This window comes from Pistacia vera, unplaced genomic scaffold (genome assembly GCF_008641045.1).
Source record: "Pistacia vera cultivar Batoury unplaced genomic scaffold, PisVer_v2 Contig495, whole genome shotgun sequence".
NCBI lineage: Eukaryota > Viridiplantae > Streptophyta > Magnoliopsida > Sapindales > Anacardiaceae > Pistacia > Pistacia vera.
Window position 1 is genome coordinate 923,442 of NW_022196329.1, and position 15,200 is coordinate 938,641.

Genomic DNA, 15,200 nt, shown 5'->3' on the forward strand with positions numbered 1-15,200 from the left:
ATCAATTGGACTGACTCGATCATCATCATCACAGAATGAAGGGCACTTCCAAACTATGTTTCTCTCAACAACTTGAGTCAAACATATCATTTCTAGTGATAAAACATTATTTAAATGTTTATGTGGAATTTCCAAAATTAATAACCACAAGAATTTGCCTCCAACTTGAAGCTATAAACAAGATCATAGCAATACAAATGGCTTATTATTAAGCCCATAACAAGGCCTAAATGTAGCAGTTGCACTATCAGCATTCACAAGACTCATATAGCTAAGCTGCTTAGTCATACACATTTAAAGCTAACGCCAAGAGACAGATTGGCATACCAATTGTACAAGGCGATATTGCAGTGCATTTAGTGAATTATATTTATGCTTCCTAAAGAGCAATAGTCTTGCTTGAAAACAAATCATTGTTCATGTGAATTCTAAACATACATAAGCATGAATGAACATCCAAAGGCATTTCAAGAACAAACCAACTGAAAAACATCATCAACTATACAATCCATAGATAGACAAATAATTTACCAAGCTATATCATAATGGAGGTCCAGCTACATAATCTGGCTGGTACCATAATTAAGCATGGCCATTATATATTAATTCACATTCAGTACACACAAAACATAACCTGACATTTATTACAATTCAAATTAGCAATAGCACACAATTGTAATGTTGGTTACGTTATAAGAGTCACTTGTCATATCAAAATTCACATAATAGATGACTAAAAACTAAATATACCTTGGGACGCTTATCAACGGAGAATTAAGCAGGTTTCAAAACCTAATTTAACCGAACCTCCAATCCTCCAAATACAAAAACCAACCAACAAAGCCCCAAACACTTACCCACACTTAAAACTCGCAACCCCAACACTCTTCCTTCCGGAGCAGCCCTACCAGCACTCCACCAGCCTCAGTGCGCCTTCGATCCGCAATCTCCTTGGGCGGCCACCACGCCAACACAATCGATGAAACGTCAGGAGAGCCGAAACTTCGGTGGAGTCTAGAGTGCGGATTCCAAGGAGGAAATGGCGGCCGGCGAAGTAGGCGGAAGGTATTAGAGGTAAGGGACTGCGAAGTGAGAATTGAACGCAGGGCGGCGGCGGTTGCCACGAGGTGGCGGTGCTGTGGAGCGGCGGAAGGCGGAGTAACGGTCTATGAGTTGTGTGGCAGATGTCTGCGTTGGGTTTGATTCGAGTTTCTCATCTTCGTTTGGGTTTCGTGGTGAGTTGTTCCATGGCGAATGACACGGCGGTTAGGGTTAAGGAGGTTGAAATGGAGGGCTTAGGTGGTGTTTTGTTTGAAAAGAAGTTTAGATGAGATGACTGGTAAACTGTTGGGCCTTGGATGGACTTGTGACAATTGAGGCCAATTTATATGATTTTTAGTGAAGATTAATTTCAAAAGAGCTCTAATAATAGGAAATTATAGTAATAACCATAATAGAAAAAGTATACATTTGGAAATCTCTACGTATAACTTGTGGGAAATGACTATCTGCCTTTATAAAAATAAGACTCTCTAGTCTAGTCCTCTATTCTCCTAATCAATTTCTCAAACCTAATGATGGAGTTTATTATATTTGTTAAAATATTGAAGAATTAGTAAATGCAACTCATATTAGAAGTCTCTAAGAAATTCACATAACCCAATTAATATGTCATTAAACGAGAAAGCGTTATGGGTGATTAACACAGATCATGTTTGTGATTTATGAGAGAAAGCTAAATAAGTCATTCATAAAAGACCTTTTAAATATACATAAATAAAATTATTAATTTTCTTGATATCGGAAATACATTAATAAAGGAGGTAAACCTGCTTTAATTATTCTAAATGAATCAAAAGGTGCATTTAAGAATATATATTGATGAACCAGCAGTGTTTGTTTTATTCAATTCACGATCTCCTAAAGAAATTGATCCATAGCAAAATCAATGATACCTGAAAAATAATCAAGGACTATGCCCATCAGGTCTCAATTGATGAAATCCCCAAATTTGACACATTCACACAACATTAAACTAATAATAATTGAAGAAAAAACCACAGAGATAGATTAAGAAGTACCTAATGTAATGGTTGGATGCAATGATCCTGAAATCAAGCCAAATCTCGGGGATATTAGCAATTTTGGCCAGTCTTTTGCTCATGTAGGACTGCTTCCATGGACTAATTTGTCGTTTGTAGTGAGGCGATGCATATCATCGGGTAGAGATGACAATTTGGACAATTGCTAATGTACAAAATCTGCAAAGTGTCAGCATAAAGTTGAAGAAGCCACTGAGGTAATTTTACCACTCTGTGATATGTAGGTGCTTGATGATGATTATCTCATCCCATCCTCAATTAGATAAGCTTTCCGCAATATCAATAATAGATTCCTAATGAATACCAATGGTAATGAGATTAGAGTAACTAGGGTGTTCAAAAGACAACGATTGGAACCGGAACCGCGGGTACTTAGGGTTTTGGTTCCGGTTTTTACCAGAATCGGCCATCAACGGTGGTTCGGTTCCAAATTTTTGGAACCGTACTGTGTTAGAACCGAAATCAGAACCGAGACTAATATAAAATAAATAAAGAGTAAGGGGTTATAAAAACTTCTGTAGAAACGTGATGTGATACATTTAGATTTATATTATCAAACATTTAAGTAAGTTAGTTTGATTTTTGAGAATCCACCTTTACAAAGAATGGAGTTTGTAATTTATAATTTATAATTTTATTTTGTTAACAAATGCGGGGGGGTAATTGTAATTTTACAAGGTACCAGAACCGAACCAGAACTACAGGTTTCGGTTCTGGGTACCTACAGTTTCGATTCCAAATTTTCAAGGAACCGTCGGTTTTGGTTCTGGTTTCGGTTCAATTCCTCAAAATATAGGGTACCCGAACTGAATAACGCGTAAGAGTAACTACCTCTGGTAGTTTGACGATTTGTTGTGACTCTTGGGGTGTATTACTCAAAAGGCTTTATGAGTTCGAATCCCATGATTATTAAAGGGATAGCTATTGGAGGTTCACCTGGCCGTAACTTTAGGGTTCTAGGAGACTAGTCGAAGTTTGGAGTCTATGCAAGGTTTATCACATTTGTCTAACAGTTTGAACAAAATTTACTATTTGATTTCACTATAATGCACTCACTTTTCATTAACAAATCATGCTTTTAAGCTTAAAATAAAAATGATCGATAACAATTCCATATCTTAAAAGAAAGATCTTGAGATTAATTCCTTAAAGCAATTCCCAATCTTTCTAAATCTTGATTTTCATCGAACGATTAAAAAACATTGAAAATTGTACTAAATTAAAATTGATGAATGAAAAATCTTTTAGAAGACGTGATGCAATTGGAATGAAATTAAAGATTATTGAAATCATGCTCCTGGATAAAGCAGATTACAAGATATTAGGAATTACTTATTTAATTAATACTATTCTTAACACCTGATACATGTCTTATAATGTTTTTGATTCTTTGTATAAATTAAACTCATTGTAAAACACAACAGACACAATACAATATACAGACTTTGGTCTTCTTGCATTCTTGTGCAACCTAGTTGCTCCTTTGCATGCTGTTGCTTTGTTTTCGACCTGTATAGGAAAGCCTTTTAACTTCGTTCCGCTAGCAAACCTTCTCTAGCCAGATTCCAAAAGTTAGTGAAACAAGGCCCTTGGATAGCATCCCACACAAATCCTTCCTAGCCAAATTTCCAGACCTGTAAACAAGGCACTGGGTTAGCAATTTCTCTAATCAAAATCACAAAATCCCAGAATTACAAAAGTTTAGCCAAACGACTTCCCTCATGGATCCCAAGATAACCTCAAACACAAACTCACACATTAAACCTGTCTACAAAACCAAGATTCTGGATTGGGTAGAATACTAGCCAAACCAAACCCAGTATGGCCAAACCCATTCGGGATTCAGTGGTTAGCGCACCCAACCCAACGGGTCAAAATCCCTACCTGGTTTTCCAATTATGCAAAATCACTCCAATCAGCCGGACTAGGCGACCCACTCTACTCAGTGGTGTGTCTGACGGATCAGACTTGTGCTTATCAAGCAACCTCTCACTGAAACAAAAATTTACGCCAACTGGCCACAAGGACAAAGAAGGTTCATTATGGAACCTTTAGAACCAAATGATCCACACACTACTCAAACATTGGATCCACTGTAACACCCTTGTTCGGGCTAGAATTAGAAACTCCTGACATAGGAGGTTGTCGCCGGATGCCATAGACGGAAAATGCTAAGAAATGGCACATATAAAAGAAATGTGTGGACAGCTTGATTAGCCAAGCTGTCACCTTGCGACCAAACGCTGCGAGATCAAACAAAATAACTTACCAGTAATAGGTATTTTAATCGCCATGCGGCGTTGGTGTGGAAGGAGTTGACTTTGTTGAGGAACCCCTTGAAGCATGGCAACATCCTTCAATAGATCACGAGAGTGAAAGATCAGAAGTGATTCATTTCTTGATGGGGTTTAAACGAAAGTTCCTTCATCTAGAACCCAAATGCGGCAGCTGGCATCGTCGCTTTGAGCTGCACTACCACTGGTCATGCAACATGACAGTAGCACATGAACCCTCACAATGGCCTTCACACCCGGTGACGCAACAATTTTAATATCACATAGAGAGAGTTATTGCATGACAGGTAAAGGTGAAGGCACCAAGGAGAATCATGAGCGGTTTACGGTTCCAAGTAAGAGTAGAGTTTATATGGGGCTAAATATGATCCAATGGCCCGAATCATTACTTGCACAGCAATTCCAAGTAGCAGATCATTGGAGCAGCAATTGGGTGGGTTTTACCACACAAATCGGTGCAGGCTTTGGACAGCCAATAACCTATACACACTAATGGGTCCACTGGTCCAGGATCCATTTAATCTGGGAAAGTGTGCGATATAGTGATTATTGTAAAAGAAGAAATCATAGACATTGTTGGAACTACATGGGCGTCCACCTAGTCAGAAATTTAGACTGGACAAATCAAAACTAACACAACTACCACTGGTGGAATGGGATTTTAGCACCCATAATCAGACTTGAGTAGATTCAATAGTTACTTCCAATGCAATCAGTTTCCCCAAGCTAATACAACATCTATGTAGGCACATCTTTTGCTTCTTAAATCATTAAAATGAGCCTAAATAATTGACTCGGTGTCTATAGGACTACATTATTTGCAATCCAATATTTGCCCACACCCCTACAAAAATACACCCAAATACCGTATGCCAAATGGAACCATGGCACCAGCCACACCCACACTAGGAATAGTTTCTCTTATAAAATTTTGGTTCTCCATAATGTTTTATCAGTCCCAGCTTAATAATTAATTATCTCCATTTCAAATATGTCAAAAATCAATTGTTGTTTGAAATTCTTTATAACATGTGTGAATTTTAGGACCCTTTGACTGGAAACTGATGGCTCGTAGATTCATAGTGTCTCTACTACTGGATAAAAGATTCTGTAGGAAACTTCAAAGTTTATGTTGTATTACAAATAATAAATTTTCTACTTGATACAAATTTCAATAAAATTCTTTACTTTTCATCAAAGATCAGGTCATGTGCTTGTTCTTTAACCCTTATTGTCTATGTGCAAAACAATCTCGGACACTTTCTCACGTAGCAAATCTCACACTACTTTGCATTTTTTCCTTAATACACCTCGCATCTGGGGTTCTTATACTCCTCACCATGATTGGCTCCCAGTGTTTTCCTCAACCATGTTGGCCTCCCAGTGTTTCCTCACTATAGTTGATGATTTTTATGGGGAACCTCGATATACACTCATACAGTCCAAAAACCAAACACTTTCCAAAATAAGGCATGCATCTCCATGTTTAAAACACAGTTCAATTGTCTATCCAGCGCATTTGCACAGATAATGCTCGTGATTTCTATTAATCACATGCTTTCATTTTTTTTCACTCTTGGTATATTCATGAAAGCTCTTGTGTTATAACCTTTGTAGAAAATGGTATAGTTCAATGCAAACCACAAAAATCTGTTTAGAAATAGCATGGGCCTCTCAACACCAAGCCAACATCCCTATTCCTTTTGGGGCAACTATGTGGTCAATCTACTACTTAGCTGGTCATCGGATGACCCAAAGTTCTTAATGGTAAGACAGCTTATAACTCCTTTTTAGAACTCTTGGACATTGCCATCTCCAAGTTTTTGTATGTTTTGTTTGCTACTAATCTTGGAGCTCATGACAAATTAGAGTCTCGTCCTCCGATGTGTTTTATAGGACACCATATCATTAGAAAGATATCACTCTACAACCTAGTGAAAACAGTTCCTGGTTTCCGAGATGTGGGTCTTTCATGAGGTAACATTCATTTTTTGTCCTACTAACCAATCGGTTACCTCTAGTAGGCGTCGTGTTTCCTTTTGACTAACCCGTTTTGTTGAGGTGTGTACGTGCAAGACTTTCATGAAGAATTCCATTAGAATGAGAAGTGTTGTGCTTGGTTGTTGGAAAATTCTAGGCCATATCAATTAGACCCTTGTACTTTTTTGGAATTGAGTTTGGACCATATTTTGGAATTGACATATGGGAATAGGTTGAGCTTGTTGTTATAAGGAAAACCCTGTTTCTCTAGGTGCAAGTCATCTACAATGGTTAGGAGAGTGAGACTCATGATTAGGAGGTGAAAGGGCCCCATTATCATGTGATATCTTAAATGCTCAAATCACCATTCTTTTGGCCAAACGTCAATTCCAAGATTATCTAATATAATCCCGCAAGAACTTGACCTTGAAATGCACGATTCAAATGAATTCTTGGTTAACTCCATTTCCTTCATTTCTTCAATTCTAGATTATCCTGGGAAAGGTGTGATTTCTATGCGTTGAGGAAGGGTTCCATCGATGAACCCTTTCTATTTTGTGTGATTACGCACGCCGAAGTCTCTGGCCTAGGTGGCCGACTTTTGGGTTCCAGTCAAGGGCAGTTTTATGAGCACAGCCAAATCCATCGAAAACCAGTGAAAAAAGGGCATCCCCTGGTTAGTCAACCGCTGTGGCTGGAAGAATCTGAAATACCAGGAGGGATTTTGAACCGTCGGGTTATGATTTTGACACATAAACCCCAATGGAAATGGCTGGTTGGAATTGGATCCGGTTGGTAATTGGAGAATGTTTGATGGGTTGGATCAGGTTGGGTGTTTGGGCTTGTTAGTAAGTGGTTAGTTGGTTGTTTTTGGGCTGTTGGATGAGTTGGGCCACTTGGGTTTGTGATTCATTTGTGTGCTGGTACTCTAGTCTGGTCATAAGTGTTTTGGTTGGGTCCATTAGTGATGTTTGGGAAAAAAAACTAATCTAATCCTATTGCTGTTTTGCAGGTTCAAAAAAAAACAGGCTTAGAGAGGATTTTAGATAGAAGCAAAGAATGCTTTGATACATGTCAAAGTTTGAGTTGAAGTGGCAAAATAGGCAAAGACTACCAAAGAATGCCAACAAAAGAAGCTGATAAAGTGGCAGAAATGAGGTGCGAAGAATACCAAGCAAGGGAGAGGAGAAAATTTTTAAAATTTTTTCTTGTATTTTGATGGTGTACATCAACCAATAATAATGGCTGTGAATACCGTAATGGAAATGAATAATACAGTAAGTAAGATTAATTACAGATATTACATAATTATGAAAATGTAAATTAGTAATGGCTGATTCCAACATGGATATCTGCAAGTTTCCTATTTTCATCACACTCTACAAAGTGAACGATGTTGGCGGAAACTCCAATAGATTGGATATACGTTTGAAAATACAAAGTAGCTCAATTATTTTGACCATTTGAGGATTGTAATATCCAAAACCAAGAGATTTACATTTGAAGGGTTAAAGTTTGGATAAATTGCTATGCAACTTAAAGCAGGAGTGCAACAGCACATTAATGCTTAACATGCATAGAAGAAGTAAAATGTATGGTCTTCTCTTGTAAGTTGGTAGGATTAGAGTTTAAAATAAAACATTTCAATTGAAATTGAACTTTTTTGATACTTACTAGATTTTCTTTAATTCCATTCAAGCTTTCCTAGTACATAAAATACAAAAAAGTTAATGAATGGAAGAGAAGAACACTAGAATAGATTGGGTTTTTAGCAGTTCAAACTTTCATTTTTTAAATTCCATAAAACAATCAGATTTTAATTGAATGTTTAACTTATCAAATAAGTATTTCATGACAAATTTCCTATAATTAATGAAGAAGAAGAGACATATGTATTAATCATACCTAATTTTTGGTTGATTTGATTATTCTCCATCAAGTTCAATCTGGGGATAAGAGCAATCTTGGCCAATCTTCACCTATTTCGGTTGTTTGCATTTCACTAGTTTAGGACAATTTTAATTTGTATTCTCTCAATCAATCAGACAATTAAAATCCTTGGGCAAAGATGGACAATTCTAGACACTAGAATATGAACAATTGAAGTGATTGAGACTTGCATTGCTCCGTAACGCCTTGAAGTTGGAACAATCTTCAATGTTCAAACTCTGCAAAGTGTTTGCGGAACCTTGAAGAAGCCACTATGGCAATTCCTCCAACTATGGTAATTTTTAATAACAAGCACTCGAAGATGAGCCATGGGATATTGAGATCTTGATGGTGTCTTCCCTTTCTGTTCCCATGCTCAAATCAAGATTAAGCTTTCACAATCATCCAATATCAAATTCTCCAATGAGTCGAGGTATTTTATACGATGTGGTAATGAGATTAGATTCGGACAACTTGCAAATAAACAATGATCTAAGGGCTTTTAGATAACCAATATCTTCAAATAAAGATTCTAAATTATTGACCGAGGGCACAGATAATACGTAGATATATAGTGTTGAACGACCCATCGAAAGGCAGTATAGGTCTCACTTGTCAAGGGTTTTGTGACAACCTGTGTAAACACATGGGTGCTTGCTATAGCAAGTTAACCCACCAGACCGCCACAGAGGATTCCACAAGAATGGTACTCTAGTTCTATGGAACACATCCTCCAACAATGGGGTGTATGTGATCCTTAGACTTGAGATCACCGAGTGCCTTATGTATGTATTGGTGTAGTTTGACACCTAGTCCAAAGTATTCTTGGGAATTGAGACTGCAAGGTACCTTGCCGACATATCCTTCAGCCAGTGAAATATTGTTCTTGAACTTGTTTCAGATTTGGATATCCACATGTAAACAAGCATGATTCCAGTAGAACAACACCAAACTCAAAAGCCAACAATATGATGAAGAAGTGCCATCCTCAAAAAATGATCCTCCAAGCCATCTACAAGACTTGTGAAGACTGATCTATCTCACTATGACAACGCCCGACATTAGTCCTGACTGATCACATCCATAAGGTCAATTCATGCATGGACCAAAGGATCTCATATGGAGTAGCATAATGTGCTCAATACCTGAAGGTTGTCCAGTTTAGGGCTTACTTCTACCAGGATGAAAACTTAGATATAACAACTTTCTTGACTCGATGGGGCACATGGTCCAATGATAAGGAAATCTCTCACTAGTTGCTATATAGCTTGGGAATTCTTGATTTCCTCGAACGATAAGAGACAGTCACAGAATCAACTAACTTCAGCAGAGGCCAAATACATAGCTATTGCAAAGCCACATGTGAGATTGTTTGGATTCTGGTTATTAAAGGATTTAGAGATACAACAAGTAAACCCATCCTCTTACATATGAAACAAAGTGCCAAGATATTGCGCGAGCCTATATTTCATGAAATGACAAAAGCATATCAAACTTGATTGTCACTCTGTCTAAGCACAAATTCAAGAAGGGGTTATCAAAACAATGTATATCCGACTGCAGAGAAACCAGTAGACATATCATAAAGCATTGTGTAGTCAACAACATTCATTGCTTCACAAGCGGGGTATTTGACATCTACAAACCACGGCTTGAGGGGAAGTGATGCAATATGGATGAAATTAAAGATTGTTGAAATCATGCATCTGGAATCAAGCAGATTACAAGATATCCAAGAATTACTTTATTTAAATTATACTATAAGTTACACCCTTGATGATTTCCTCATAGTGTTCTTGATGTCTTTGTACAATTAATCCCAATGTAAAAACAATAGACACATACAATATATAGACTTTTTGAGTATTTTCCATTCTCTATCTTTTTGCATTCTTCAGCAACCAAGTTGCTTCTTTTGCATTGCTGCTTTGGTTGTCTGACAAGACGAAATAACTAAGCAAAAACATGGTTTCAAGTGATAAAAAAAAAAAAAAAAAAAAAAAAAAAAAATTGGTATACATTTTTCCAGCTATTCCTGATTGACTAGTATGAGTATTTAAGCTCGAACAGAATTTACCTTCTCCTACAGCCTACGAAGACCTGAAACAACAAGAGGCCATCGTCCTCCATGAAATCCAAAAATTCTGACTATCCGGCCATGATTTCCTTTTGCCGCAAGAAATCCACAACGGAAAGGTAGGGAAGGAGGGCAGAATAACATCCCATCATTCTGTCAAATATCACCACTCTTATTGTTATAGCTGTTCTTTCATGAAGAGCTTACGCCAAATTCTTGTCAGGCTCAGCACAAGCAACTCTCTGTGCTCACTTCATGGAGATCCCACTCAAATCAGTTTATTTCTGTCATTTCCTTCCAAATTTGTTGTTTTTGCTATATTTGGAAGCAGAAGCAGGTCTACGGACTGCTGCTTCATTTTTTCTGCCCTTCATTTTCGGCTCCATCTTTCTCATACGATTACCCATGGGCCCTTTATTAAAACTCTTATTGTTTTTCCAACCTCCTGTTGATTGATCTTTCACTGGCTTTTCATGATTAAAATTCCTCTCTCTCTTAGCTGATTTGAAGCCACTGGCACCAGTAGAAATGTGTTTATGCTCTCTCTTTCTCTTTCTATATTCTATTGAACCACTTTCTGCAGTCTGAGTACCCATGTCCTTGCGCTTCCTATTTTGTGGCCTAACAATACGCAGTTTAAATAGTAATCAGAAGATTGAAAAACACAAAAGACTCAAAAGGAAAATTCAAGCACTATGTAAAGATATCAGACCCTTTGGCAGGTGAATCCGTGGTCACTGTCTCTGGACCAGTGTCAACTTCATTGGTACTCGATTTGCTATGGCGGTTCTGCAATAAGATATCCATGCCGCCAAGTAATTATATCACAAGTCTTGGTCCAATACACATAAAAGAACTTAATTGGTTCAAGTCAATCAAGAAGCACAACAGATCCTGCTGCATGCTATTATATGGAATCATTTATATAGATTTTGAATATAAGGTATGGAATGTATTAAAATAATAATTTTAATTTTTCCCATGAAGTTTGTTTACTGAAATTTACAAAGTCTACTGATGCATGTATGATGCTTGATTGATGATGCCACAAGGGTCCAAGAAAATTAAGATGAAAGGAATAGCACGCATAACAAGATCCCAACAAGCAATTTGGATAAAAATAAAAGTGTTAAGGAGGTTACAGGTGCAACTTGATGAGAAGTTCAAAATTTATCTGGAAGCCAACAGAATAGAGAACGCAGTAAAGTAGAGGATTCGCATGCAAGATAACAAGCTCCTCCACATGAATGGAGCCTGCTTAAGTGTCCACCCTATTCCTCGATCAAATAAAATTTGCAATTTTATAGTGTAAAAATAAGATTGTTTAAACATTAAGAAATAAATTACCTCCAAAACAGTCTTCACAAACCTCGTATATTTTTCAGGAGTAATGGATTCAACAGCAGCAAAACCACACTTCCTTATCATAATCTCCAAAATGACAGTGACCTGTAGATGGAATGCAAGAGTATTTGCATGAAAGATCTTTCAACAGTGTAAACAAATTTGTGTGTTTAAAAAGCTTAACAACAAAAATCAATGTACCTTTGATCTGAAATGATTTCTAGAAACAGAAGACCATGGCAGAACTCATTTAATGACATCACCAAGGAAATTCCGGATGTCTTTCGCTTGTAAGCAAGACACAATTACTTTCACAAAGCCTAAAACAGCCTGTTTGATATGAAACAATCAATCCATGGCATATAAGGAAGCACCCAAGAAAAATTCAAGAATTAGGATGACGAAGATCTCACTTTTATAACTTCCACAGCTTTGCTCTGAAGCAAGGATAAAAGAGAGGAAACAAAATCAGGCATTGAAAGACAGATGTCTGGATCATTATATACCAGCACAGATAATGCAGACACCGCTCCACTTTTTATGTGAGGAGATGAACCAGAAAGATAACCCATGATCTGAAGAGGAGGAAATTTTCATTAGTCCTTAATAATACAGCAAGAAGTAGTCATGGAAATCATTGAACGGACAGGAAGCGGGCTGTGAATTTTAATAACTTTCTTCACTACCAAAGCCACAAAATTAGAATTGTATACAAGAAGAAATCAATAAATAAAGCAGAAGTATCACAATATGTAATCCACATACAATACCTCCCAGGGTCTCACTAATCAGTTAGGGTTTGAGGTACAGTCAGCTGAAAAAAAGAAAAGGAAAAACACGCAACATATAAAGGTCCCACTAAACCAAATCAACTATTCACAAGGAGCCTTACCATGTTAACCAGTTTGTGATATGATGCATCAGAACTGACATTAGATGTCTCTCTCAAGCTGGAACTTATTGAAAGGAGAACATCATAAGCTGCTTTTCTGAGTTCTTCCTTCGCCTACAGATTACATGAAAAAGAAATTCATATCATTAACAAATCAATCACTTATCATTAAGGTGACAATTAACGTGTGATATCAAATACCGAATGATTAACAGATGATTCACATCACATAATAATGAATCATATGTAATGCCAATTAACAAGATCTTCAGAAGGCTGAATCACAAAGCTCAAAACAACAGATAAAGGAGCAAAACAACTCCTAATATTTGCCCCCTTTTTCTCAGTTTGCTGGTGAAGGAGGGGTACCACAAGAGGGCTTCCTAGGAGGCTACCTTGCTATAGCCAAAGCACTGGATCTACTAAAATACAGGCACAGGAAAGGTGTATATTGTGAATCTAATGCCTTGCACCAAGCAAACAGGACATAAGAATCCTGGAAGAATAATCCGGTAATGGAGTTCATCCAAGTAGAACCTGTGGAGCATGCAGTTGCAGATTTTTTCCACAAGCATGGTAAGTCTTCCTCTTATTCTTAAAACTTCCTGTCCCCCGCTTATTTTTGCTGTCTTCTAAATCCCTTTTCAATTTAATTATTTATTTTTTAATTTCTATTCATCAGGAAAACATCTTTTTTTTTTTTGGGTAAGTATCAGGAAAACATCTCACATACACTAAAATTGCATGGCTAGTTCTCGTTACATGTCCCCTCCTGCACTTCTTTAAGACCTTGTTTTTTGAGGTTTTAAAGAAGTGATCTGAGATTTCACTTGGTCTTCTATTTTTAATAATATTCAAACAGCAGTCTATAATTTCCAATCTTTCTCAACTAAAACCTATTTCCGTAACCATAATACAACGAGAACTCATCCTTCAGCTACCTGGGAAAACATAAATTAATTAAATGCACAATAACACGTTACTAAAACTCTGAAAACTTCTAAACTGTGGCATTTAAAAACCATAAATAGTCAAATTCAACCTCACCCTTGATACAAAGAAAGCAACTTTTAGGTCATCCTATATGAACATTTACTTCATCATACTATAAATGGAGAAAGGAGGGGAGGGGGCATGAACACAGAACAAAATCCACAGGCTTCTACACAAAAATTAGATATAAAGCATTTTAATCATATCAAACTTCTTTAAGCCACTCTTACATCTTTTAGTGTGAGTATAATCTCATTGAGGATAAGAAAAGCTTTTGTATTCTCTTCTTCCAAGCTTTCCTGCAAAAAGAACGTGAAAGAATTAAATAGGTAATCAATCACCATCTAAGTCTGCAAACTAAGTTGTAACTTTCAAATCTACATCAAAGGAGGCAATCAATATGATATTATAAATGGAAATGCAATTTATGTGCCAACACAGCAAAATATTACAGAGGCTTAAATTTTCTTCTTCTTCTTTTTTTTTTTTTTTTTTTTTTTTTGGGTGGAGAGGGGAGCATAACAAGATCATAGATTTCTGTCATGTATAGCGCAAAAGTGATTGCCACAGAGATGCACTCACAGTTTTTTTTTTTTTTTTTTGGGTGGAGAGGGGAGCATAACAAGATCATAGATTTCTGTCATGTATAGCGCAAAAGTGATTGCCACAGAGATGCACTCACAGTAAACCTTACAAAAGGATTATTATCCAGTGCATGGTTTTTTTAAAACAAGGGACATAAGAATGGTGATCCTGATACAATCCCAACTTCACAGAATTTTTTCCTTGGCTAGTTTCTGTCAAGTCAACCTACACTCTTCCATAGAGATAAAATTTGCCAACCTAGCCACGCAAAAGGCCTTGAGGCCAAAAAAATGTAGAGGAAGGAAAAGATGAAGGGGAGCTGAACAAGAGCACTATGAATCCTCTTATCTCAGTCTGCATGTCATGAAGGACAGGCAGGTAGAAGATAAAGAGAGAAAGAACCGTAGGAGAACCAAAAAGAAAAGGGAGGAAACAGAGAGAGTTGAGGAGAAGCTAAATTTCCATTATCATTCTTCAATACTAAAGTCTGAATCAAAGCTAATATTTCTTCAACTGGCAAAAATCCTAACTAGAGAAGTACATCAAACTCACATAAGCAAATACCATATACCTCAAATAATTTAAAAGAAAACCTACTCTAATAAAAAAATATATTAACTCCAAGATAAATAAATAATGAAAATAAATATACTAAAACAAAATATATGACCTTCAATGTATGAACCAGAAGAATATGAAAACATGCTAAACGGCGCATAAGAGTTGCAACATCAGCTGGAGATTTCAGGCCAAGTAATAAATCAATCAGCTCTTCATATCCGGATGTACAAAACCAAGCATGTTCCTGTACCATACAATTACAACATCAAAGAGACAGATGAAGTCCATAAACCAACAGGCATTACTAACAACAATTCAAAAGTACAAAGATGTTAACACAAACCTTTAAAACTTTGCCCAAAGTGTGATAGGCTTCAAGATGACCTGTCCCATCACTAGCCTAAATACCACAGGGCCATAAATGAAATTAGAATAAACTCAAA

At 36.9% G+C, this 15,200-nt stretch overlaps 1 protein-coding gene across 1 annotated transcript; it reads right to left on the reverse strand.

Annotated features, from left to right (window-relative positions):
- Positions 1-10,288: 10,288 nt before the first annotated feature.
- On the reverse strand, positions 10,289-15,157 carry LOC116105217 (RRP12-like protein; the record flags this gene model as incomplete). The annotated part of the gene is made up of 9 exons (XM_031391651.1): positions 10,289-11,003; positions 11,095-11,171; positions 11,730-11,831; positions 11,928-12,056; positions 12,140-12,301; positions 12,619-12,732; positions 13,842-13,910; positions 14,867-15,001; positions 15,101-15,157. Coding segments are annotated over 6 exons (621 nt in total), but the record flags the coding sequence as incomplete, so codon positions are not given.
- Between the last annotated feature and the right edge of the window lie 43 nt (positions 15,158-15,200).